Genomic DNA, 19,625 nt, shown 5'->3' on the forward strand with positions numbered 1-19,625 from the left:
TGTTTACATATGATTTAAAATTCCTTTGACCAAATCACCCAGAGTGCACCTGATGTCGTCAGACTCGTCAAAACTAAGTTGATTTGAGCCTGGTTAGCAGAGGTGGGACAAAGTCATTGTTATGCAAGTCCAAGTCGAGTCGCAAGTCATCAAATTCATGACTCGAGTCTGACTCGAGTCCAAGTCACATGACTCGAGTCCACATCTCATAGGTGGGACAAAGTCATTGTTATGCAAGTCCAAGTCGAGTCGCAAGTCATCAAATTCATGACTCGAGTCTGACTCGAGTCCAAGTCACATGACTCGAGTCCACACCTCTGCTGGTTAGTGCTTGGATGAGTAATCGGTGTGCATGCATCGGGTGCTGGACGCTGCCCCGCGGGGCTACGTGTTCAGTAGAGAGCAATGCAGCAAAATACATTGTTGTACTGTGCTATGTGCTCCCAACATCTTAATCTTCACAGCATTCACTAATCCGCACTGACAGAGTGGCAATGTATGGTCACAACTACTCCCACGACATCACGAGGGGCCCCTTCCACCCGTGGATTGACAAGAGTCGTACATTCAATATTTGTATTTTGTTCAATTATCACAGATGACTTCAACAGCAGTGTACTAATGTTTTATACATTTCTGTTACATTGTAGCGTTGAGGCCTTTCATTATATATATTGTTTTGCTTGGTGAATAATTTTCTTGATGTAATATCAGTTGATTTTTCTTGAATAAGAGGTTTTGAGGGACTTTGCGTGTTGCAGTGAGCCGGCGTGATGATTGCTTACCCCTGCAGTGTGGCGGTGTTGTTGCAGTGAGTGCCATGGGAGAGAGGCTAGCGAAACAGTTCTCTCAGTACCAGTGCATCACCTACCAGTTTCTCGCCTACATCACCAATGACAAAATCCAGGAAGCCAAGTTTCTACTCGAGGTAAAGGAATCTTGACGCAACCTCATTTACGGACCACGAATTCTGATGCTCTTTAATACCAAATTGTATTTTAAGTATTATCTGCGGGGCAGTAACATGGCTCAGCGGTAACACATTTTCTGCTTGTCGTGTCATCTTTAACCATTGTATCTATAATGTATAGATTGAAGTGTATTGTGTCATTATTTAAGTAAAACATTCTGGGCTATAAATCATATGTTGTAAAACTAAAAAATGTTTTGTGACTGATCTAAGGTTATCGGTACTTGGCACCGAATTTCATAGCAATTCAATGGACGTCATGCGACTGATTTTGGTGCCATACCCTGGCTTGCCAGGAAGAAGACAGTACAACAAAAATGTGGACTCCACCTATTCCATCTGTCTGGGATAGAGCGTTTCCCTCTCGCAGGCGTGGGTTTTCTCTGGGTGCTCCAGTTTCCTCCCACATGTAAACTCTCATTAATTGGCCAATATCAGCTTGATATATAGAGGACCAAAGAGCTTGGGAAACTGTTGCTATTGGTCCATCGCACGACTGCCTTTCTGCTTGTCTGTGGTGCCTCACGCCTATGAATTGTGTTCCATCTCTACGAGTGTGAGCGAATACTGTGCAGCGTGTTACAAGTTGAAATTTCTGTCGTCATTCTGTAACGCCGTTCTTTGTTACCATTTTTAGCGTTGTCCTGGGATTGTGGAGCAGAAGGAAACCCTGATCAACTTCATCGTGCGTACCGCTAACCGTACTGGCAAGGTGAGACAAATAAACGAATATGAATGGTATCATTCTGAAGTGCTTAATTTCTCACTGCATACTTCTGGATCACTGGTCAACCGGAATTAGGCACAGGACTAACAGCCATACCGAAATATTTTCAGAGTCACTGACCCGTACCGAACCCCCGCAGTTTGTTGCATGAAGAAACTCTGGAGCGGGCATTGTTAGTACAAGTAGTGCATAGCCAACTTTTTGAGTCGTACAATTTTGGTGCTGTGTGGGTATTGAAGGACTGCATTTGGATCCGTAACATTGCTGTGAACTTGTCACACGTTCCTTCAAGTCCTGATGATGCTTGCCACATAGTTAATAGTCATTGTTCTGACAGTCTTGAGAAGGTGGATGTTATATTCTGGGAAGAGGTGACATCTTGTGGTGTTGCCTGGAACTGACAACCTGTCAGTATGTGTACAGATGATTTCCACAGTTTTTTTAAAAGAAGTTTAATAATTAAGTGTTCAACTTTTATACATTTGGATTGGTTGAGTTTTTTGATAAAGGTATTTGTGTATAAAACTAACTTTTTCCCTCTCTCACTAAGGCTGTGCATATTGAAAACATTCTGGAAGTGGTGCCAGACATTGACTACAAGAATGTTGCCTTCAGCTACTTACTGAAGTGCTACGGTAAGGCTTTGTGGGCTGCAACCAATTCACTTTACTTCGCAAACGAGAGTATCTTGTCAATATGTTTTCAACAGCGTCTTCATAAAACTGGCGCAGCATCTGACAATAGCGTAGGTTTAAGAACAATCAGTATATTTCACCAAGCGCAAAATCCACGTGTGTTGCTATTGCATAAGTGACCTTAGCTAGGGCGTGCGTATAATTTGAAATACAATCACCATTCATTTTCCCCTGACAGTCAAGCACAACGATGTGGTGGCAGCCAAGGCGTTGTACAACAAGATACTGGCAGATGGTTTCACACCTGATGAGCTGTTCCTCAAGAGACTGGCCGTACTTCTCATCAAAGTTGGCGAGCCCGTGCCCTTTGAGGTGCCGCCGGTATGTTTGCACTCTTCGACTCTTCGCCCGCTCGCTTCTCGTCACGACGTTGGCTAAGTTAGAACACGTCGCCTCCGCAAACGGCCCAGAGCTCTTTTGTGTCTATGGGCCCCGCGATGGCGAGATGTGAACTACCTCGCCTGGTATACAGGAGGTTGTGGGTTTGATCCCGACCACTGACACCTGCTGAGTTTGCATGTTCTCCCCGTGGCGATGACGAGATGTGAACTACCTCGCCTGGTATACAGGAGGTTGTGGGTTTGATCCCGACCACTGACGCCTGCTGAGTTTGCATGTTCTCCCCGTGGTCGCATAGATTTTTTTGCCAGGTCCTTGTGTTTTTCCTTCCACATTTTGAAATGCATGTTTCGAGTATTTGGCCGCTATAAATTTCCGCATAAGCCACTTTGTTGAGCTATCATTTGTGGCTATGTTGCTTCTGAAAAAGAGCTATATAGCTGAGTGGGCCTTACCTGGAAAAAATATAGTTTAGTGTGGAAGTAGTAGCCATTTTTTTTGTATTTAAAAATCATAATCAGAACTATATTTCCAGAGTGAAGCCCATTGAGCCCAGAAGCTATTTTTCAAGGCAACTCGGCTGGCAGAAAACATCGAAGTATTTAAATGTTTACTTTGAACAGTTTCATTGTGCTAGATATTGTCACCCATATTTACATTCCATTTTAAATTATCAGCAAATTCAGTTGTTTTAACACCTGATGTGTCAGGTCCCCGATGGTGGACTGCTATTAATTATGACTGCTCTGTAGTTATATTTAAAAACATGTTTAACGTTAAATAGAAAAATAAACGCGTTGGTTATCCTTTTAATAATTATTTAAAAGTATTATTTATTATACTAAAAAATCATATAAAAAATGAGCATGTAAATATGTCTTGGTGTGGATTACAATTTTTTTTAAAGGGTATGCATTTACAGTATCATTCATGTTCTATTGTTTTGATTCATGTTATAGCACGTAGATATACATGGATTATTATATTTTTGAGAAACTTTGGCACGTTGCTTTTCACTTGCATGAGAGGGATTAATACATATTTCTTAAAACACTTTTTATTTCACCTGTTTTCATTTTGTCTTGCAGGAATCGTTTGAATACTATGTAACACAAGCGAAGAAAGCACATCAGTAAATATATATGCATTTTACAGTAATCTAACTATACTGTTGGAAGTAAGGTGTGTGTTTTTTTTATAACTTTGATTGTATGTTCAGAGGCTGAGCCAAGGATATTTTGACCATACAATTGAATATCAAGACAAGTTATTTAATTACATTGTGCACTGGCAGGTATATTTAATGGGTAATTTGTGTTTTTAATCGATAGTTACAATACAAGTCTTGCTAGAATCTATTAAAAAAAAACGAGCTGAAATGTCATATCATGTATAACCAAATTCCGCAGTATTTATACTTCGTCTTATGGTTAAAAACACTTAAGACAGTCATTATTATTTGGGTCTTTCGGTAAAGCCTTGTAGATAGAAAAAGAACAAAATTATCACGACGTTTCGATAGCAACACAAGCAATCGTTATCAGGTGAAAAAAACATGTAGCGAGAGAACTGCCAAGACAGTGCTGTAGTTAAATACTTGGAGCGTGTCAATCTTTGGTCATTCATGCACATCCCTACATTTGATATTGTTCTGCTGAGAGTGTTACACTTTCTTGACATTGTTTCTGTATCAGTTGATAGCCTGTGCATTTGGGCATTCCTTCAAAGTGACCTGTCTAAAGACTACAGTTGCTTGTTTGCGCTGAAGATAATGAGATTTCTGCTTTGCACACCCTTTTGCTCCGGGAAAGGGTTGTTACCCAAAACTTTGGCTTGTTGGTAAGTTTTCATTTTGAAGGCAGCGATTGTTGATTGTGACGGTGAAATCAATGTGTTCCTTTGATTTTACATCACTGCCTGCCTGTGCCCCATCCCTTGCACGTGTTCATTTAAAGTTGAGTGCAAAGGAAGAGCGCAGCGCCTGTCGCGTTAGTTTGCATTTACCTCGAGAGTCGGTGTATGCTACTCTTGTGGTGTTTGTGCAACATTGCCATTGTAGCCATTGTGAGTTAACAGATAGGCTTTATTATGAATAGCCAGTATGGCTGCAGGTTAAATATTGTAAATGTCACAGGCAAGGAAGGGATGGCTCAACGGTATATTGTATGTGTATATGAATGGTGACAAAATAAAAACAATTTTGAACACATGATCACTGCTTTCCAGCACCCGTTGGTTCCTGGCTGTATCGTATTAATGTGTGCTGCGTGTGTGAGCTGCATGTGGGGAGCGGTGGTGCAGTGGTTTGTGCGATGTGGTACAATCCTCATGGTGACCTGGATTTGATTATTGGTCATCAACAGCATCAGTGGCAAATCGCATCTTAACCTGTCCTGGAGCTCTTCCCTCAGTCGACTTGGCTGTATACCAGGACAAGGTCTGTAAACAAACATTACGATAGCATAAAAATGAGATGTAATAGAGCAAATCTGAGATAAGATTTGGAATTGGCACCCTGAAATTAGTCTAAAGGAAAAAATGTTTTTGTTGTTGACCAGTGTAATACATGCAATCGGCTCGCTCGGGTGTATTACAGAGAGGTGAGATATTGCAATGCTTGGTGAAATGTTCATCCAGCAGTAGATAAATTGTGGCTGATGCTCCCGTGTTACAAAACAGTTTTAACTGAAACTGCAAGCATCCCGACAAAAATCCAACGAGCAATCCAGTGAGTGGTTCAGGTGCCATGTAGAATATCCACCAGCAGCCTTGTATGAATATAGCCGATAGCCTCGTGTCAGACATCAAACGGTTATAATGATCTCATTGCCATAGACAGTGCGCCTATCGTGCTATGAGTGAGATCTTATCCGATGAGGAAATATCCTTTCAGAACTCTCCGCAATAAAGAGTGCAACATCCTAGATTTGAAGTTTTCGTAGGTAAAGAGAAAATAAATTAAATCACGACGTTTCAGAAGCAACACAAGCAACCGTCATCAGGTGTTGACTGCTCCAGCAAAATTACTTGTGTTGCTTCCGTAACGTCGTGATTTTATTTATTTTCTCTTTTTTACCTACGTGACTTTACCGACAAAACCAAAGAGTAAAAGAGTGCAACAGCCCATGGTAGAGAACAGCCTCTGGAAGATGACACGGCAGAACTACATCTGGGATGCATTCAATTGCACCTTATCCACACTAGGCAGTGAAACATTCTCACACGCCCTATTGTTTGAGGTATTTGATGACCGAAAATCAAACCCAAATGTAATGTTCCCAGAGGCCCAAAGCTGAAATATTCGTTATTGAGGACCCATCATGATTTTGTTGATGTGCAGTCATTGATGACAACTGAGATTAACTCACTTAATTTAAGAATGTACTTTTTTTTATCAGAGCCTTTGACCGAAGCATCCGAGATGTGCCCGATCTCGTTAGATCTGAATCTAAGCAAAGTTGAGCCTGTCAAGTGCTTGTGTGGTGGGCTTTACCTGGTAAAATAATGGCACCTTCTACAAACAGAATGAGGGTACCCCTATGGGCTCCTCCTTGTCACCAGTTATAGCCAACATGTTCACGGTAAAGTTTGAATCAGACGCCATCCAGACATCCACCCTGCGTCCTTCCCTGTGGAATAGGTATGTGGATGACACTTTCGTCATCTGGCCACATGGCCTCCCAGCATTGAACCACTTCTTGGACCACAAATTCTAGACACCCATCCATCAGATTCACCATGGAAGTGGAGAAAGACGGTAAACTACCATTCTTGGATATTCTTTTTGAGAGGAGGCCTGACGGATCCTTGGGACATTCTGTCTACAGGAAAGCCACCCACACAGATTCCTACTTGAAACCGGATTTCCACCACCACCCATCTCAAAAGAATGCTCTCATCAAAACGCTATACCACATAGCCCATGGCATTTCTGACCAACACCACCTGGCCGGTGAATTGAGACATGTACATCGGGCCCTCAGGATGAACGGATACTCTGACCGCACTATCCGCCAAGCTGTTTCTCCCACCACAGAAACAGCCACATGAAACTCCGACCAAAACTATCACGTTACCATACATAGCAGGCGTGACCAAAAAGATCTCCAAAATTCTAAACAAACATAAGATCCAAGTCCGATTCAGTACAGTGCATAAAATCCGTGATCTGATTCCATCTGTGAAGGATGTCGTTCCTGACTTACAGTATCCTGGAGTCTACAAATTGAGTTGCATTTGTGGTGATTGCTACATTGGAGAAACGAAACGTCATGTTTCTGATCGTGTCCGCGAGCACAAGTCAGATCTGAAACACGGCAGAACTGATTCTTCGGCCGTTGCCGATCATTGCTACAACTCGGTGGGCTCTCATGAAATTGTCTTTTCCGAGACCAAGGTTCTCTGCAAACCTCCTGGCTACCATCAAAGGTTTGTACACGAAGCCATACAAATATACAAACACAGACATAATTTCAACCGTGATGATGGTTACAAACTGAGTAATCATTGGAAAGATGTGATTAACCATGCAAAAAAGATTTAACTACACTTATTTGACCAATCTTATTTATTATTTGACAGACAACTATTACAGGTTTACCATGTTTACCATGTTCGCCATGTTTAGTTGTCACAAATCATAACAAAGGCTCACCCTCTTAAGCCTCACCTTACCATATGAATAAAAAGTGTGCTGTACTTGGCCCTTCCCCCCTCTCCAACCATTATATAAATGGAGTGGTAGCTCCTGCAATCTCTCATTTACTTGATACAGCTGTCGTGGCTGTGACGGCTCCACCTGAAGACGGAAGCTTGTGTTGCCTCCGAAACGTGATTTTTATTTTATTTTACTTTTATTCATTTTAATGTTTTTACCTACGTGACTTTACCGAAAAAACCTAAGAATGTCGGATGGGTAGCAGGGTTGTTCTATGGTGCTGCGATGACACGTTATGGACAGCAGAGGGCAGTGCAGCAAAGTTAATTGCACTCCACGTCTCTGCTCCTCTCCTTCAGTCCAACCCGCACTGCCCAGCATGGTGAAGTATGGTTAAATAACTCCTAACCCCACGACCTTCCCGGCGTTGAGTCGGCCATCATCCCGCAGTGAATTGACAAAACGGTAGTACAGTTAGTAACATCTACATTGGCTACATATGCTGTTTGTAATTGATTGATGTGACTATCCCTGCATCCACCCGTGTGGTCGCTGCATTCACTAGGGTACCGACAACAACTTTGAAAAGGATCGATTGTTGAATGCAAACTTGCAACAATTACCGACTGTGAGACGCATTTCCCACACCTCTCTGTATTTTGTATCCAAAGTTGGGGGTGTGCATTGTACAATCCGTTAAGTGCGAGAGGCCGTGTTTCTAGAACTATCGACAGACACGTTTGGAGGGGCTGCGTCTTATAATCCGGTGCGTCTTGTAATCCGGAAAACACGGAAATCATCGAATTCGCCTGGTGTTGTGAAGACGGTGGTGGTGGTGTACTGAATTTATTTAAAACTAGGCACACGTTTGGAGGAGGTGCGTCTTATAATCCGGTGGTGGTGATGATGAGCGGTCGTGTAGCCCCGAGCAAAGCGAGTTCGATTCCCGCTCACAGCCACCAACACCGGTGACGATTATCCGAAACGGTCATGGGCCTCCCCCCTAGGTCGACTCAGCCTCAATTGAGTACCCGGTGCCGTGTGCAGTGAAAGTCGCCACTGGGGAGAGACAAAGGCGGCCGGGCGTGGTTGCTGGCCACCCACCCCTCCGTGCACCGTTCCCATGCCCGTTATCAGTGCCCTACATTATTACAGACCAATTCAGACCGTATTGGTCACCCCGTACCCATTATAAATATCAACGTTCGTTCTACAAAGTCCCATGAACAAGGGAGAAACACAAACAATGAAGATATTTATTTTTTTACTCAATTTCCCTGTACAAGAAGAATACGAGGTAAACCGTATGGGTTGTCAGCTATTGTGGAATTATGATTATGGTTGTCAGCCCATGCTGTCAATCAACTGCTGGGGATGAAGACCCAGCCGTGCCCGGCCATGGGAGGGAATCGTCGTCGTTTGACCAAACTGCAACCGCGCTGTGTGAGTGTTGGTGAAGTATGGAAGGGATGGAGGGGGGGGAAAGGCCCCGTACGCCGGATGGACCTGAAAACTCAAATTCCCCTGTGCAAGAACACGGGCCAAACCGCGTGGTTTGACGGCTAATTGACGGCTCCTTGATGGGTACTTGACAGGTACGCGTGCCGGCCTTCATAGGCGCTGCTTGCTGACTAACACCACTTGCTCTCCCCCAACAGTCAGTTAAAGTTCATAATAGAGGTGGGCTTTTTGGGGGGTTTAGATCGCGTAAATATATAAATGTGTCGTTAAAACCCGACACCACCCGACACAGCCAACTCGTAAGGGTTGTCACGTTAACAGAACGTGGCCAATTCGTCGCTAGTGCAGTACAGCCAGATCTGGCTGTCGCCTGATGAAGCTCGTTGCAATTACTGGCGAAACGTCGTACTCAGATTGTAAATGTTGTGGCTTGGCTCTCCAACACACCGGTGTGCTGTACTAGTATACTACACTATACACTACACTATACACTACTATACAAAATACACTACACTATACACTACACTATACACTACTATACACAATATACTACACTATACACTAAACTATACACTACACTATACACTACTATACAAAATACACTACACTATACACTACACTATACACTACACTATACACTACTATACACAATACACTACACTATACACTACTATACACAATACACTACTATACACTACACTATACACTACACCGGTGTGCTGTACTAGTGACGAATTGGCCACGTTCTGTTTACGTGACAACCCTCACTAGTTGGCTGTGTCGGGTGGTGGCGGGTTTTAACGACACATTTACATATTGACGCGATCTAACCCCAAAAATGGCCACCTCTATTATGGACGATATTGGTCGCGAAAGCCTGCCACGTGTTAGTCGTCTGTTCAAGGCTAGACGGTACCAGGGTGAGGGGTGGGGGATCTCTGTGTTTGTGGTGAGTGGCGGGATTCCTCTGCAGCAGGAGGAGGTGGGGCGATGATGATGGTGGTGGTTGTGGTGATGTTGGTGGTTGTGGTGGTGGTGATGGTTGTGGTGATGTTGGTGGTGGTGGTGCTCGGTTTGGGGCGTGGTGCAAGCGGTGCCGAGCCGCAGTCTCCGTTCGCCAAAGGTCTCTTAGCCAAGCCTCCTTCCGTCCCCCCGCCCCGCCGTTTGTTAAAATAAAAAAAACCCACCCTTGTTTTGTTGCGCCATACTAAGCACACACACACATCCGTTTAGTTGTCTCTCCTCCCCCCGAGAGAGAGAGTGGAAGAGGAGCGGGAGCTTCATTCAGGCTGCCAACAGAGAAGAGTCACTGTCGGTGTTACTGCTGCTGCTTGGTTGTGGTGGTGTTGGTGGTGGTGGAAGGCGACCGACAGAGTGATCACCTTGCAACGAAGTCAATTCGAGAAGCAACGGGCAGAGAAGAAGGTAAAGAAGCCGTTGCGGGCGTCGTAGACGTTGCGTTTTGCTGGCAAGTGTCGGGCTTGCAAAGTGCTGCGCTGGCTGGAGGCTATGTCCGCGTGTGTCTCGTCTTGGATGAAGAGGAATGCTGTCTGTTTGGTGGCCGTGAGGAATGTTGTGTCATGTGAACTGTGTGCTTCTCTCAGCCTTGTTTTAAGATGTCTCTCGCATTACATTCGTTAAGGTACGCACCTTCACCGTAAAGCACGTTAATTGCTGTCTTCAAATGCGTGCGCGTGTGGATTTGTGTGTTCAGCGGTGATGTCTGGACTCGGCATTAAATTGGTAATCCGGTGCGGTTTGTAGAAACATCAGAATTGGGGATACAAAGACGGCCGGGCGTGGTTACTACTTTCCCCAGCAAGTTCGCGCGAGGACAATGAGATTGCCCACGTGTGTCGTTAAATGGCCTTTCTCGCTGTAGTTGTCGAGTGGCAAACGACACGGTCAACGAATTTGGAGCGCTCATTGAGTTTCACTTTCATTGAATTCGTTCGTGAGCAGGCGAGCTCACGCCGGAGATTGACACCACGTTGGTGGGAAGTGAGGTCAGTTGTCAACAACACAAACAAGAATAGTGCGCCCCAAATATCATGAATTCACTTTCCACGTAACCACATTAACGCAGTGCCATTTTTCATATTAAAGGTTTCTGGGTTGTAATTGGTTGTTTACCCTTCTATCTGGCAACAAAACTGACACCTTTTTACAAGGAGTCATGTTTGCATAGACCGCAATACCTGCGGTCATAATACAAACAAAAGAACATAACTCTGATAATGTGCACTGTCCTTGAAGTTGATTGGTCCACACCCGAGACAGCTTTCCTTAGAGCCTAGTCTCACATGGGTTGGACCAGATGACGCCAAAACCCATGTGAGACTATGCTCTAAGGAAAGCTGTCTCGGGTGTGGACCAATCAACTTCAAGGACAGTGCACATTATCAGAGTTATGTTCTTTTGTTTGTATTATGACTGCAGGTATTGCGGTCTATGCAAACATGACTCCTTGTAAAAAGGTGTCAGGTTTGTTGCCAGATAGAAGGGTAAAAAAACAATTATCATATTTTTACTAGCAAATGAGGTTCCCATAGTGGTTTCTGGGTTGTACCGCCTAAGCATAAATGTGTCGTAACCCTGCACCAGCCCACACAGCAGCCAGTAAGGGGCAGAAGTCGTCACTAATTGACGCGTTTTGATCAAGTGGAAAACCTTACTGGCTGTCTCGGGCGGTGGAGGGTTACGACACATGAATACTTACGCGATCTAACCCAAAAAACCTTTATCATGAATAACTTGCTTCTTTGCCCGTCCTAGGACGGAAGCTGTAATATTTACGAAAAAATTGAGCAGAGTATAATGTGTATCTTGTGTAAATTTAATGGCTGTGAATCTTGCACGAAAGTATGTAATCAAACACTCCACTGCAGTTCACTGTAGCACTGTATTAATGGCAGTGAATCTGGCACAAAACGAAGTCATAAAACACCTTACTTCATGTCACTGGAGCACAATATTACTGACCTTCAATTTGTTCAAATTCACTGCTCTGATACTTTATTCTCTTCTGCTTTCGGTCGCTGGGGTTGAAAAAATTGGAAATCGATATAATATCTTGAAATCACCGAGAAATGTCTATTTTACCATAATGTAGAAGCATAAATTAGAATTACCTTTTGTCTCAAGTGCTGAAGACACAAAGACACCAAATCTACTTTGTTGCTGCGTATAATTATTTATTAGATTCACTTCCAATAAAGAAGCGTCAAACTTAAAGCGAATTTGCGAAAACAAATATTTCCGCTCGACCTTTTGCGTGAGTGTAAAAATCCACCCGCTCATGAATATTAATGACGGGGGAAGAGGGGTGCGGCATGTGGAGTGACGTCACGCGCGGGACACACAGACATTCTTTGCTCATTATAATAGTAATATTGGTCGCGAAAGCCTACGTGTTAAGCACCGTTAAAAAAAAACCTTAGCATTCTGACAAGAGTCAAATCCAAACACGTAAACAAGATGAAACGAGGACGTGTGGGTATTCTAAAACACATTTTAGAATCGATCACGTTCGCAATCTCCAAGTCAAGGAATCTTGCGGCTTTTTGGAGAACTCGCTGAAACGTTATGGAACAACTGAAACGGCATTTAAGAGCTGACACGGTATTTTAAAATCCTTTATATTAAGTTCACTTGCTTGCTTGCTTGCGCGCTTACGACCGTGCAAATCTTTCAGTCGTTTTTTAACCCACTTCCCGTGATCTAATCGAGCTGACATTTTGCACACAGGCTCGTTGTGCGTGACAATTTATTTTCGTGAAAAATTTTTTCCAAAATTTTACACTTTTTAGGAAAAAATAAATTATATTTAATTACCAATTGCTTAATGGTGGCAGGCAATCATTTGACCCATAGGTGGCAGCCATCTCAAGCCAGAGGACGAGAGGACTCTAGCCGCCACGCATATAAAGGATTTATAGTGAAAAACTTTGTTTTTACGGGTTAATTTTTTAGAAATGGTTATAGAATCATTGGTTGTACATGCATCACGACAAGAGAGGCCCAGTAAACATGGGACACATGCCAACGTTGTTGGCCCCGACCTTGGCATGTTTACTCGTGAGCTGTGATAACGATGATGATGACTGCTTGATGAATTGTCACAGGTTGTTATGCCCCGTAACATTTCCCATAGAGACGAGCTACATTTATTGATGGTTCAGTTCATCCCTTGGCCTTGTTGTGACTTCCCAGCATCGTCCCAGCAATGAGTTGATGAAATTCCATCCCCTGATGTGTTTTGCATGGACGGCAGTGTTTGCTTTGCTTTGCTGACTGCCCTCATTTATTGGCACGCGAGTGATTCATGTGAAGTAGCGTCATCAATTGTACAACTTACCGTCCGGACTGCCTAGTCTAATCGGATGTAGGTGGTGGCATTCACTCCAAGAACTTGAACCTCCGATGACGTTAATGCGCGTCAGTCAGCGTTCGCCGATGAGGTCGTGACGAGTTTCTTTTTTCATTCCTTTTTTTAATTTTTTTTATTCCTGTTGCTCGCTGCCCCTGTACAGTTCCCGTTCGCTTGCAATGTGCACTGATGTCTACTTTGTTTGAAACCGATATTGGCATCTAAAACAAAGATGACTATAATTAACGTCATAAAACACGAGCGCTTCATATAACGGTCCAAAGATGACGTATCTGAGATGTTGTGCTATTCGTGGCCACTTGTTTCCTGGCCACTGGGAACACGTGTGCTTTCAGAACCAAGCACACGTGTTCCGGACCAGTCCAAGTACAGTATCAAGAATATTTTCACGAGGGCTCTACATGGGATGTTTGCGCAATTCCTTTTTTATTATTTGCTTCCGTATGGAATGGAACTGGAGTAGCATAAGAAAACCCCACGCACACACAAGCGAAGATCACTCAGATGCCACGAAGATTTGGTCGGGCAATTTGCTTTATGAACTGCCTCCAGTGGGCAGTTCATCTGCCCCAATAGGGACATGTCGCATCCACGCATTCTGAGTGCGAAACGCCAGTCTCGAGCAATACTCCAACATCTTTATTCCCCACCTTCACCAACCTGCAATGACCAGCGTGGTGAAGTATGGTCAAATAACCCCCCCTCCCCCACAATCCATACGAAGTGGGGATGCCCTCTTGCAGCAGCGGATTGACAAAAGGGCTAGACGGTTTTAGAGTCGTGCACTCTTCCAAAGAGTGGGCTGACAATTCGTTTTCCCGATGCCATATTTGGATGAACCACCCTTCAAAACCTCCCAAGTGCAAACGTCCTGAGGGCTGTGTCCAAAAACGAGAACAGGCGTGTGCCTCCGCTCCAGTCGAACGGTCTGTGAAAAAATCTATCGGCGCACCCCGTCAGCGGAGTGGAGGCTTGGTCGGCGGTCTCACCACCGTCCCGTTTCGTGGCTTGGCAGAAAGCGGCGTTGACGATGTCGAAGCACCAAAAGGACGGGATCCGCACGGCGGACGGGCACCTGGCGGACGGCAGCTGGGAGCTGTCGGTGACCATCACGGACCTGGAGCGCCCCGTGACGGTGCGGCTCAAGGGGGACCTACACATCGGCGGCCTCATCCTCAGGATCGTACAGGCCGCCGGTGAGTGTCGCGATCGCCTGCGCCAAGAACGTGGAACGTGCGCCGCAGCGGCGGAAAGGGTTTGCACCGTTGCCCGGCTGCGACGAGCAAAAATTGTTGGAGTGAAGAAATGTAAGCGTGACAACTATGTGTCTCGACAAGAATTCCGCTCGCGTAGCCGCAAACCAATAATGCAGATTGTTGTCCAATACGATTGAACGACGATGTTCTTGTTTTTATATTGCCATGGCAACTCGATTTTAACCAAAACATTCCGCTCGTTTAAGTTACTGCCCTATATAAATCCACTGCCATGTTCAAGTTTCAGGTTTATCTCATTTAACCAAGTGATAGTGACCTGGGTCAGTCGTTGGGGGTTATTTGAACAATACATCGCCAAGCAGGTGAGCGTGAGTTATTGAAGGTGGGGTGGAGCGTTGGGGGGAGGGTTAGTTTCTCACTATCAGTTCAGATGTCACTTCACCCCTGATGTTACCCAGGAATTGAAGTCACTGGGTTCATAGCGCAGTGGTGCTAACCGCTGCACAACCGATCCCCTTCCACTTGCAATAGTTGCAATAAACAACACGTCGGTTGTTGTTCGATCTTTGTTTATTTTTTTTTTCGAGTAGCATACAGATGTGGATGTTGTTGCTGGCGTGAGCGTATGCCATGGTAGATGACTATTTGCGTGTAACTTTGTAAGACTACGAATGGAAGATTCTCGGTGACGCTTCATTAGGGGAGTAACAATGGAGCGATTCATTGTTTACTTTCGATTCTTAAAGATGGACAACACACACATCAAATTGACGTGTAAGAATCAGTGTCCCCACCCCCCATTGTATGTAAATTATATGCAAATCATGCTCTCAAATGTAGGCTAATGGAGTAAGACAAAATGGCATGAGTCGACAGAAGAAACGAGAAACAATACAAACGAGACCGTGGATACTCGACGAAAGTATAGATTCTTGAGTCAAATCGTCGCCCTGAATTCGTGCGATTTTATTTAGCGGGGTGCAGGAGGGTGGAGGGGTATTGTGCATCGTTACAAACCTTACGCCTCTCAGGAAGAACCATACACAGTATGTTATATAAAACGAATATTCTTGGGTCCCCAACTTATTGTCATCAGTACACGATACACTACTGGGCACCACGGTGGCGAGATGTTAACTACCTCGCCTGGTATACAGGAGGACGTGGGTTTGATCCCGACCCTGACGCCTGTCTATTTAGAGTTTGCACGTTCTCCCCGTGGTCACGTGGGTTTTTTCTCTGGGTCCTCCGTTTTTTACCTCCACATTTAGCAACATGCGTTTAGAGTATTTGGCTGCTATACATTTCCACACGATGATAAGCCACTTCGTTGGGCTATCATTGGTGGCCAGGTGGCTTCTGAAAAAGAACCACATAGCTCAGTGGGCCCGCCCATCTATGTATCTAAACAGCACATTCCAAGAGGAAGCATTGTTACACGCTCTATGGGAACCTCATTTGCCATCTGGTCCAACCCATGTGAGACTAGGCTCTAAGGAAAGCTGTCTCGGGTGTGGACCAATCAACTTCAAGGACAGTGCACATTATCAGAGTTATGTCTTTTGTTTGTATTATGACTGCAGGTATTGCGGTCTATGCAAACATGACTCCTTGTAAAAAGGTGTCAGTTTTGTTGCCAGATAGAAGGGTAAAAAAACAATTATCATTGTTACACGCTGTCAATAGTATCAATGAAAACTTAGTTTTTGTGAAATTTCTCGAGTCCCTTAAACGAATGTGTTTTTTTTTAAAGAAGTGTCGGCACAAAAAGCGGCAAAGCCCGTCTCCCCGGTGACTCGGCTGCGTGCGGTGCGGCGGCGGCGACGAGGAGCTGGCAGGAACCGCCGTGCGTGCCGTGGCAGGTTTCAGCTCCAGGCTGCCTCGCTCGCTGCCCAAACCGTTCATTCATTCTGCTTCACGCGAGTCCTGAGGCCAAATGGCACGGGAATGCACCTGGTATCATGAGCCAAGCCGAGTTGAACAGGCATAGTGCTCACTTGGGTTAGGGCAGGGGTCGGCAATCTGAGGGCACATGAAGGACGGCTTCGTGATTCTATGAAGGACCATCTCGGGTTCACGTGCATTGGCAGCTCTTGAAATATTGCGGGGGGAGGGGGGGTTTCCGAATTTGGGAAAAAAAATTGTCTTATTTCGGTTGTCGACCCCTGGGTATGATTGACAACGCACCCACAGGATGTCGTAGGGCTGCGGGGTGATGTGGTGGATAGCAGAGGGCATTGAAGTGTACTTTATATGCTTGCGCATTTATGCTCCCCCACCTTTACGAACCCGCACGAACCTGCCGGGTGAAAGAATGTTCAATTAACCTCTGCGGCCCACACTTCCACGGGGAGGCCCACATTCAGTAGTCGATTGAGAAAGGGATAGTTATGTATGGATGTATGTTGAACTTCTTTCGCACTGTACGTATCCAACCATGCTAATGGGAAGTGCGGGGGAAGGACAGCAAACTATCCACAAAAAGCAGTTTTCAAGAAATGAGTTTCAATCTAGATTTTAAAGTGCATAGCTCCAGTGGCTTCCTAATATCAGAAATAAGAGGGTTCCAGATGGCCGAAGAAGTGCATCTGAAAGCGCGCGATGCAGTGGCCGTCATTGTTCGATGGCTCGCGAAAAGCCGCTGTGAGGATGACCGGAGTTCGCGTGATCGTTTGTGCCGCTTGACGAGATCGGTAAGGTGTTGTGGTTCATATGTGGCAAGCTCTTTGTGTGTGATGAGTGCGAGCTCATAATGCACATACTCACCGACACACACTTTATTCACGTTGAGCAACTAAACGGACTTTGAGAATGTAAAGTTACCGAGCGAGTTTCCACATTCCTGGTCACAGTTATAAGTGCTCAAGCAAAAAAGACAGCCACCCACACAATTCGACTTCTCTGGCCAGTCGGTCGGTAGTTAACCACGGAGGATATTTGCAGACGATTTGACAAACAACAGCTGAATTTCGATTTAAAGCTTTCGTGACTGCAGGAATTCATCTTCTTGGTTTTTTCGGTAAAGTCACGTAGAAGGGAAGTAATAAAATAATACAAATAAAAAAATAAAAATTTGTTTTATGTTTTATTTTTATTATTTTATTACTTCCCTTCTACGTGACTTTACCGAAAAAACCAAGAAGATAAACAACAGCTGGCCGAACACGACGGTGGTGCCGGCCAAACGGAGTTATCGGCTGCGATCGGTGGGAAACGCCTTTGTCGAGGAAGCGAGTATTGACACTGTCAGCAGAATGGAATTACGGGGAGTCAAGTTGGTTTTTTTTTGTGGGCAGGGGTGGGACGAACAACCCCCAGACACAGGCTGCAGACAGCACGTTGCGCGGGACATAAAGAGACGCGCCGCACCTCTGCCCCTTCCAGGATGTGCAGAGATGTGCCACTTGAGAGCCGTGAAAGATGCTGTCGAGTAAACCACACGTGGTGCAATGGTCAAGACACTTGCTTTGTAATCCGGAGGTCACTGGTAACATCTCATGGCACGGCAGTTGAAGCGAGACGGTGCAAGTTTCCTGAATGCCCCTGCCTCGGTCCACCCAGCAGTATAAATGGGCGCACCAAAGTTAGTCAAGCGGCAGTTGGCTTGTGGTGCAGGGGTGATGTGTGGGTGCCCCGACACGTTTTGAAGACATCTGGCTAACGTGGAAGAGTCGACAAAAATGCCCTCTTTAGAGAGGGCATTTGTAGTGGAGGCCCTTTCGCCAGCAATGGCATTAGCAGGTAGCACTTTTGCCTCTTTTTACGTTTAAATAAGAGTGAAATGTTAACAAAAAATTGGCACGAACTCGACGTTGGACTAATGTAGAAGCGTCACGAGGTGTTCCAGAAAATGGAATTCCACTTTCACGTAAAATAATTGTCGGATGCCTTTCGACGCTTGACCATATCACTCAGAAAGTGCCCGAACGTCAGCTCTCGGAAGCCTAGCAGGGTTGAGCCTCCCGTAGTGCATGCCGGGTTGCCATAGACGGTTGTGGGGCTTTCACCAACCCGCACTGGCCAGCGTGGCGAAGTGGAGTCAATTAACTCTTTGGTTCTTTCGGTAAAGTCACGTATAAAGATAAAATAACAAATTCAATAATAGCATACGACGTTTCGATTGCAACACAAGCAATCATCATCAGGTATAAATGAAATAGCAACAAAAAATCTAACCAGAAAACTATAGACAGACATATAAGTAGACAGATATCACCAATATACGTAGAGAGAGAGTAACACAGGCAGAGAGAGAGAGAGTAACACAGTCTGCTTATATGTTTTTCTGTTTAGATTTTTTGTTGCTATTTCATTTATACCTGATGACGATTGCTTGTGTTGCAATCGAAACGTCGTATGCTATTATTTAATTTGTTATTTTATCTTTATACGTGACTTTACCGAAAGAACCAAAGAGTAATTCCTGCAGTCACGAAAGCTCTAAAATTAAGATGGAGTCAAATAACTCCCATGATATGCACCACTATGTGGAGGAACTCATCCTGCAGTGGATTGACAAAAGGGACGTGAAATGTACATTGGTTAGTTGGTGTTTGAGACTTGATATTTCTAGTGAGCATCTGTTTAAACAATGGACCGGTTGGGTATCATCAGCAAAAGGATGGTTAGAGTACTCATGGGGTCGCCAGGTAATAATGGCAAGAGCACTTCCTCTGTATGGATAATGGATTGTTATTATTAGACAATGAGGTATCTTTGTGAACTGTGTTGAAAAAATTAGGTTGGCTACATGCACCTGTGGACTTTGCTTACTGACCGTTTTACTGCTCAAACGTGCGTTAAGGCAATGTTCATGTCTAATTTACAGCCCTGAGTCAGTGGTGGAAATTTCACAATCCTATATCGGGGGCGAGTCTATCCCTAGAACAACCACCGTCGATTGTGTGCACTCAAAGCGGTACCCATTTCATCGACCCCAGAGGGATGAGCTGGGTTGAGTCAATCCCCAACGGGGATTTTATCTCACACCCTTCCAATTACGAGCCGATCCCTCTACCAGAGCCACGTGGTTGTGCAAGTGCCGCACGTGCCGTGAGCTGGGCGCCCTTGTGATCGGAACCCTTTCCTGTTTACTTATCCTCTGACTGATAAATGCAACTGCAGGCACCTAACAATGAGCAGTGGGTGGACACTCTCCCAACCAAACCG

The 19,625-nt window shown here is 44.8% G+C and overlaps 2 protein-coding genes across 3 annotated transcripts in view; both read left to right on the forward strand.

Annotated features, from left to right (window-relative positions):
- Positions 1–4,943, forward strand: part of LRPPRC (leucine rich pentatricopeptide repeat containing) — a 44,812-nt gene extending 39,869 nt beyond the window's left edge. For both annotated transcript variants that reach the window (XM_078596229.1, XM_078596230.1), the window contains exons 33-37: positions 813–928; positions 1,608–1,682; positions 2,248–2,332; positions 2,571–2,713; positions 3,820–4,943. In XM_078596229.1, coding sequence (XP_078452355.1) covers positions 813–928; positions 1,608–1,682; positions 2,248–2,332; positions 2,571–2,713; positions 3,820–3,867 — 467 coding nt within the window. In that variant the 3' untranslated portion in view covers positions 3,868–4,943. The remainder of the gene's footprint in view (positions 1–812; positions 929–1,607; positions 1,683–2,247; positions 2,333–2,570; positions 2,714–3,819) is intronic.
- Positions 4,944–9,944: 5,001 nt separating this feature from the next.
- The window catches only part of LOC144719908 (fermitin family homolog 2-like), a 29,002-nt gene continuing 19,321 nt past the window's right edge, over positions 9,945–19,625 (forward strand). The window contains exons 1-2 of the mRNA XM_078596231.1: positions 9,945–10,274; positions 14,255–14,435. Coding sequence (XP_078452357.1) covers positions 14,270–14,435 — 166 coding nt within the window. The 5' untranslated portion in view covers positions 9,945–10,274; positions 14,255–14,269. The remainder of the gene's footprint in view (positions 10,275–14,254; positions 14,436–19,625) is intronic.

This window comes from Lampetra planeri, chromosome 7 (genome assembly GCF_965212315.1).
Source record: "Lampetra planeri chromosome 7, kcLamPlan1.2.h2, whole genome shotgun sequence".
Lineage (NCBI taxonomy): Eukaryota > Metazoa > Chordata > Hyperoartia > Petromyzontiformes > Petromyzontidae > Lampetra > Lampetra planeri.